Source organism: Nicotiana tabacum, chromosome 13 (assembly GCF_000715075.1).
Source record: "Nicotiana tabacum cultivar K326 chromosome 13, ASM71507v2, whole genome shotgun sequence".
In the NCBI taxonomy this organism is placed as follows: Eukaryota; Viridiplantae; Streptophyta; class Magnoliopsida; order Solanales; family Solanaceae; genus Nicotiana; species Nicotiana tabacum.
In genome coordinates, this window is record NC_134092.1 from 24,739,453 (window position 1) to 24,747,484 (window position 8,032).

The following is an 8,032-nucleotide window of genomic DNA, read 5'->3' on the forward strand; positions in this document are numbered from 1 at the left end:
TTTTTTAAAATGGATCGGAACTAGTAATAATTTTGGGAAGAATTATAATCAACAATTAACCTCCTTTAGACGTTCCCCAATTAAGAACTTAGGACCAAGAGAAAAGGATGCTTGTAAAATGATACCAAACTAACTTTAAAGGAGAGTCTAAATCAAAGAAACTAGAATTTGTCCATATAATGCATAACCATAGCTAATAATTTAGTAAAAAGGTTTTTTTTTTCCCAAATTGGTAAAGTACTCACTAACACATTTTACCTCAATTCATTCCATAATTTACTTTTGAATAACTAAAGTAAAATAATAAGTATGATTCTGTTAGCATGCAAAAGGAGAGAAAGAGCAGTCCGGTATACAAAACATCTCGCGTTCGTGTAGATTTCGGGGAAGGGCCGCACCTCAATGGTGTGATGTAGGCAGCCTACCCTGATGCAACCATCAGTGACTGATTTCTCGGCTCGAACCCGTGACTTATAGGTCACGCTAAGACAAATTTAGCGTTGCTCCAAGACTCCCTTCAGCATGGATATATGGGCCAGCGATGATGTTCAGGAAACTATAAAGAAGGATAATGAAAAATTACACTTCTATAATAACAATGCGAACGAATAATCCCAATAGAATATGAGATGAGATGTTGGTTTGAGTTCTCTAGTCTCTTTCCTTTTGACTTATTACTTTGGCTTTACTCTTGCTTATATAAAGACATCCCAATTTTTGTCTATAATAGTAAATATAATGGGGCTTTGACTCCTTAAACATTGAATAAAGAAATGGGCCGGGAGAATAAGTATCCATAAAAACCAAGAAATTAAATATATGTATATAAATATGTTCGGTGTGCAAATAAAGTTCCACGTTGGTAGCTAGCTAAAATAAGGTGTAGGGATACTATTAATGGTGTGAGGCCTTTCCGGAAAAACCGTGCGAGTTTGACCCCAAAACGAATCTTATCACTCCATATTAAGAATATCTTCCAGCTGGTCGAACCCAAAAAAATATTAAGTTGTCTCTCTTTTTCAAACTGTTGCATCCATTGCTTACCAAGAGGATCTGCATTGTATCAAGTCTGAGTAGTTTCTGTTAGGTTGATGATATTATAATTTTGCATGTGATTCTGTTCTTCCCCATTGGCCTATAAGTTTCAAAGTGACTGACAAAGATATATACAGCTAAGTCTTTGGAGTAGCTCAGAAGCAAAAATCAAAGGCTATTCCCACTCAAAACTAAAGCAAGAATTGCATATCATTCGTGTTCTTTTCGCAAAGCAACATATTCAATATATATATTTTTATATATACACGCACAAGCACACTCATATATATAGCACCATGTCCTAGTTCTTTCTCTACTCACTGATAAAAGCTCTCTTTTTTTACTCTACCATTTTCTTGGCTAGCTTAAATTAAGTAACAGTACATTTAAGATAGCCAAGAATATGGATTGGATTTCCTCTGATACTTCTTTGAGTACTCGCGATAGTGTTACTAGCCAGATTGGATTGCTGTGGCAGCAAGTTAGAGTTCCATTGCTTGTACCATTTCTCAGAATTATGGTTGTCTTGTGCTTGGCCATGTCTTTGATGTTATTTGTGGAGAGAGTTTATATGGGAATTGTCATAGCTTTTATCAAGCTGTTGAGGCGAAAACCGGAAAAGAAGTACAAATGGGAGCCAGTAAAAGATGATTTGGAGCTAGCAAATTATTCTTATCCTATTGTATTAGTGCAAATACCAATGTACAATGAAAGAGAGGTACTTTTTTTCAGTATCTCTTTTAACAGAGTATTTTTTGATATATGGCTTGCTTTGAGTATAATGAGATTTTTGAATATTTAATTTATATAGCCGTTGATGCAGCCATTAATGTTTGCATTAGTGTAGTCTGTCTACGTCACACCCCTTTGGGTGCGGCCTTTCCCCGAACCTTGCATGAACGTGGGATGCCTTGTGCACCGGGCTGCCCATACAGTACTAACGTAAAGACTTTTTATATTATCATTGTATCTTAACATGTTGTAGCAAGTGTATTTATCTTATTTTCGAGGTTACTAATTCCAATTTTTATGAAGAGTGGCATGTAGTTATGTTTTTAATGACGTGATAGTGTAAAAAATTATTTATGTTATCAAAGTTAAACTTCTTTTGTTCCTTTGCAGGTATATCAATTGTCTATTGGAGCTGCTTGTAACCTTTCATGGCCAGCTGATAGAATCCTTATTCAAGTTCTTGATGATTCAACTGATCCTACTATTAAGGTCAAACATACCTTAAATTTCTACTAGTAGGAAAAAGAAGTTGCACAAATGACTATCATCTTTTTCTACTATAATTTGAAATGATTCTTTTAATTAAAGAGTGAACTCCTAATAGTAGTACACCTAATCTAGCATAGGCTTCTGAAAATGATCCTTTTTTTTAGTTAAAATTAAGAAAAATTTACAGTCATGTCACTTGTAAAGTTAATAAACATAAATTGCTACAATAAACCTTAGTTGGTAACCTGATAAAAATAGTATGCTATGAGTAATTTGCTATTACAAGTTAAACTATAATGATGGCGTAAAAAATTGACATTGTCGGTGTATATAACTTAAATCCCTCGTTTTTGGTAAAGGGAATGAGTGCAATTACTAAAAATGTTCTAATAAAATAAACAGGCTATGGTGGAACAAGAGTGCAGGAGATGGACAGGAAAGGGAGTGAACATAAAGTATGAGATAAGAGACAACAGGAAAGGGTACAAAGCTGGGGCACTGAAGGAAGGAATGAAGCACAATTATGTGAAGCTGTGTGACTATGTAGCCATATTTGATGCTGATTTTCAACCTGATTCTGATTTCTTGATGCGAACTATCCCTTTTCTTGTACACAATCCTGAAGTTGGACTCGTTCAAGCTCGTTGGAAATTCGGTATATGCCTTATTCCCTAACACGCCACCCCTCACGTGTGGACAAGATTCTTTTTCATAGCCAAACACGTGAAAATATCTTTCGATTTTTTGGGTTGCATCTAAATTTGTACCACTTAATCTTGAATGTTCCAATATCTTGGATGCGTTAGACGGATTAGAAAAAATGGGTTGATTTTACCACCTCCAGTTTAAGACTTCAATGTGAAGTTATCAAGAGCATTAGTACACAACATCATGATTATTAAAAAAAATTAAAAGTTTTTTGTTGGTTTCACATAATTACATTGAGAGTACATCAAGACCATGAATAGTTCTAATTAAGGCAGTGCAACAACAAATATGTTAAACCCCATTTGGTTTTTATATGCTTTATTACCATAATATTTTATTACTTGAGCTTGTAAAGTTTCATATTAAAATTGCAATACAAGAACTTGACAGGAAAAGTAATGGTGGTATTTTAATTGCAGTTAATTCAGATGAATGCTTGTTGACAAGAATGCAAGAAATGTCATTGGATTACCATTTCACAGTGGAGCAAGAAGTTGGATCTGCAACCCATGCATTTTTTGGCTTCAATGGTAGGCTACAGCAGAATCCCCCACCCCATTCGCCAAAACAGAAACAATGTGACAACAATAGTTGTGACTTTACTGTTATACCTGATAAAATTCAATAAATAATCGTACGTTTAATTCGACATTTTTCTTGCTAAAAATGGATGCAGGAACTGCAGGGGTGTGGAGAATTGCAGCACTTAATGAAGCTGGAGGATGGAAAGACAGGACAACTGTGGAAGATATGGATCTGGCAGTTCGAGCTGGTCTCAAAGGCTGGAAATTTGTCTATATTGGTGACCTTAAGGTATAATTATAATTTACAGGATCCAGATTATAATATAAAAAATTCAATATAATCTTACAAGTGGGGTCTGGAAAAGGTAATGTGTAAGCAGACCTTAACCTAACCTTGTGAAGGTAAAGAGGTTGTTTTCGATAGACCCTCGGCTCATAGATCCAGACTACAATAACCTATAGAATTAACAAAACTATTAAATAGAACCATTTATTGATTAGATTTATGCTCAAGGCTAGTACTATGTTCATTTTGATAGCGGTGGAAATATATGGTAGGTAAAGTCTAATCTCATGATCACTAAACCCCACTTTTTTTTCTTTTTTTTTTTTGTGGGGGAGAAGTTTAAAAATTAAAATTCTGTAGCCAATCATTTCCTCTGAAAGAGTGATGGAAACAAATGATTAGCCATGTGTATTAAAAATTAGCAGAAAATGCCAGTGGAACTATGTCATAAATCATTTTCATAGAAGTAGCTTCCACAATCACTCTGAAAGACAACTGATAGGAAGTCAGATTTAAGCTAAAGAATTGGCTGAAAAGGGTCCCAGAATCTTATATTATCTGCTTTTTTAAACAAAAAATACAACAATAATAATCCCAGTGTATTCTTACAAGTGAGGTCTGAGAATTATAGTGTGTACGCAGGTCTTACTCCTATCTAGTGAAGGTAGAGAGATTGTTTCCAATATACCCTCCACTTTTTAAAAAAAATAATAATAATCAAGAACAATGCAGTGAATGAATCCATAGTTCTATTTTACTAATTTGTTATCTTCACCTAATGGTTCTTTGAAAAAATATATTTTATTACGCCAACAGTAATTGCATTTCAATTTCAAACAAGTTGTGATCGGCTGTATGAATCTTCACTATCCATGTCGCTTTATTTAAGCGTTTTTCATTGTCTCTTTTTAACAAATTCAATTAGGTGAAAAATGAATTGCCAAGTACATTCAAGGCCTATCGTTATCAGCAGCACAGGTGGTCATGTGGACCTGCTAATCTTTTTAGGAAAATGGCACTGGAAATTGCTGCAAACAAGGTGTGTTACAAACATATATAGCTCTTATTTTGAGCTATTTAACATAAAAATTGAAATTCCAACAAGTAAAATGTCTATTTGATATTTGTTTTATATCATTGCAGAAAGTCTCTATGTGGAAGAAGTGTTATCTGATTTACAGCTTCTTCTTTGTCAGAAAAATCGTTGCGCATATTGTTACATTTGTTTTTTATTGTGTTGTTATGCCTGCCACCGTTTTGATCCCTGAAGTTCAAGTTCCTATATGGGGGGCTGTCTATATTCCTTCCACTATCACTCTCCTCAACGCTGTTGGCACGCCGAGGTAGAGAAAAAAAAAAATTCTTTTTTCTAATGTTAAAGACCAGAAGCTACGTGCAAATTCTCATTGGATTTAAAAGATTTAAATCCATTGGTTGAATTATTGACACGTCTTAATTCCTTCTCTTTTTGTGGTATAGATCACTCCATTTATTGGTTTTCTGGATCCTATTTGAGAATGTAATGTCCCTTCATCGGACGAGGGCAACGTTCATCGGCCTATTTGAAGCGGGTAGAGTCAACGAATGGGTCGTGACAGAGAAATTGGGAGATGCACTGAAGACTAAAATGAGCTCAAAAGCTTCTAAGAAAGATCGTTTTCGAATTGGAGAAAGGTACAAGCTACATTTCATGGAGATTTTCGTCGGGTTGTACCTTTTGTTTTGTGGGTGGTACGATTACTCATTCGGAAAGAATAGATTCTACATATACCTCTTCCTTCAAAGCATGGCCTTTTTTGTGGCTGGATTTGGCTATATTGGAGTGTTTGTTCCAAATTCTTAGCTGACTTTTTTTGGAGCAATGTTTGATTCAAGTAGTAATCTTTATTTAAAATTTATGAATAATAGTTTGTAATTCTTTTACAATGTGAATAAGCAGCTAAGACATGTATGTATGCTGCCTATCACTATTGTAGTTATTTATTTCATGTATTGGTCAAAAGAGTTAAGGTATCAGAAGTGAAATGGCAAAGGAGTCATGGGACTTATACCCTAAACAGATATTGTAAGCATCTTTAATTTGTATTTTTGTAGTATATTGGAAACTTTTTTGGTAGTCATATTTGAAATGCTAAACAGAAACAACAACAACAATAACAATAACAACAACATACCTAGTATTATCTCACACCGTGGGGTCTAGGGAGGGTAGTGTGTACACAGAGGATGGAGAGGTTGTTTTCAATAGACTATAGGCTCAGGAAAATATAAACACCACATTAATGAAAATATAGACAATGGACAATACCAAAAAATCATATAAATGCAGAAAAAAAACAAGCAGAAATATATTGTATATCAAATTCTTGATTTCATTTGTTGCTCTCTTTAATTCTTCTGAAGAATGGAAACATTTATCATTTTGAGAAATTCGTGAACATGCAAATCTAGTTCTGCAGTTGAATGGAAGAAAAAAATATAGACCACGGTGGGAGTCGAACCCACGACCTTTTGATCCGAAGTCAAACGCGCTAATCCACTGCGCTACGCGGTCCTGTTATTATTGAAAAACATCTAATTATCTATACTATCAATTAACAAACGACAAATCCAAATAGACTTTCGAAGATTAAATGTGAATCTTCATCTGTAAAAAAAAATGTAGATCTGGTCAATTCTATGAGTTTCTAGAGTTCCATGTTCTCATTAATGTAAAATTAAAAGCATCGCTTTTATTTTTTATATATATATTTTTTTTTATGGCAAATGCTTCCGAATTCATGCTAGCGTATAAAACAGCCATTTGGAATTTCATAAAAATGGAATTTTGCCCAAATGTCATTTTGAAGGCTTAATTGTAAAAAGTAGTTTTTCAGACAAAATGCATTGCAAGTAATTGAAAAGAGAATACAATAAAGCACGTAAAGAAAAAGTGCAAACAAACATTAATAATCTATTATCCATATTTTCAAATTAACATAATGAATCAAATCTAGTCCATTAGATTAGAAAATATCATAGGAGATCTTTATATATTTATTTCTTTCTAGTAAAACTATAAGTGGGCACATAAGAGCATTTCTACATCAAACAGGCAAGGCTTGAAGGATCTCATCATACTATAATTGTGTTGCCCGTTAATCTACTATTCCTTTTGTTCTAATTTGCTTGATACAGTTTTGATTTCAAGAGTCAATGAATTTTTATATATAATTTAAATATTTTAAATTATTAATTATTACAATAAATTTTTATTTCAAAAAATATTGAAAGATTCGCCTTCAAAATTAAGAAGTTTGAATCTCTAAAATATGAAATATTCGTCGAGATTTACATCAGCAGAAATATTCCAATATTTTGGAATATAATCTAATACCATCCACCTATCTAATAAATAGCCATATTTGTAGGGAAAAAAATAAGATCCAAAAATAGGGACAAAAGGGATAACGTTGAACTTGGGTTTAGTTTTGGTCTGCGAGCCCTATTAAATCCAATCTCATCACCAGTTTAAGTTGTGCCCTTATTCACTGAACTTGCAGCTGCTGACACAAATGTGACACACTTTATCTTCTCTTTTTTGTTTTTGTTTTCTCAATACAGTTTTTTTAAATGATGATGGTTCTGGTAAAATTGACTTTCAATACAGGAAGTATAAAAATTATGTTCTTTTTAAGTGAAAAAAGTATGTGTGCAAATACTTATTATGGTGTTATATATTTATTGATCTGATTTTATGCACTTATTATTTGGGGTGCGATCTTTTTTCGAATTTTTTGTAAATTCGGACTGTCTTGTGTACCGGACTGCTCTTTTAACGAGTTCAGAAAGTACATCGAAATTGACAGTTGTACCTTTCGGGAGTTCAGAACTTCAGATGCAATGCAACTAACCTCACATGTTCATTAATTTTCGACCCCTCCCCACATCAATTACTACCCCTTTGATTTTTTTGTTTTTTGTTTACCAGTTAACCACTGCTTCCTCCTTATATTTATTGTTCTCAGCCACCTCAGTACCTTTTTACTTATTCTTCGCTCTAGTTATTTTACCAAATACTTTTCAGAATTTTTTCTAAGAGTTAAGTTAAGTAAGGTAATGTTTTAAAATGACATAATTTTCCAATATAGTATTGTATTATGATTTTACTCTAAAACGGTCTGCTATAGGTAATTTTCGCATTTTGTACTGAGATCCTAAGTTATTAAGAGGTCGTTTGGTAGGATATATTAGGGATAATACATGTATTAGCTTTGAT

The 8,032-nt window shown here is 33.4% G+C and overlaps 1 protein-coding gene and 1 non-coding gene across 2 annotated transcripts; one reads left to right on the plus strand and one right to left on the minus strand.

Moving 5' to 3' along the window:
• Positions 1-1,331: 1,331 nt before the first annotated feature.
• On the plus strand, positions 1,332-5,835 carry LOC107764014 (glucomannan 4-beta-mannosyltransferase 9-like). Its single transcript, XM_016582538.2, has 8 exons — positions 1,332-1,753; positions 2,158-2,256; positions 2,659-2,911; positions 3,384-3,494; positions 3,641-3,777; positions 4,700-4,813; positions 4,918-5,117; positions 5,254-5,835. The coding sequence occupies exons 1-8, from the start codon at positions 1,439-1,441 to the stop codon at positions 5,615-5,617; spliced, it is 1,593 nt and encodes a 530-aa protein (XP_016438024.1). The 5' UTR covers positions 1,332-1,438; the 3' UTR covers positions 5,618-5,835.
• A 419-nt stretch (positions 5,836-6,254) lies between these two features.
• Positions 6,255-6,328, minus strand: TRNAR-UCG (transfer RNA arginine (anticodon UCG)). Its single transcript has one exon. It is a non-coding gene; the product is annotated as a tRNA-Arg (tRNA).
• Between the last annotated feature and the right edge of the window lie 1,704 nt (positions 6,329-8,032).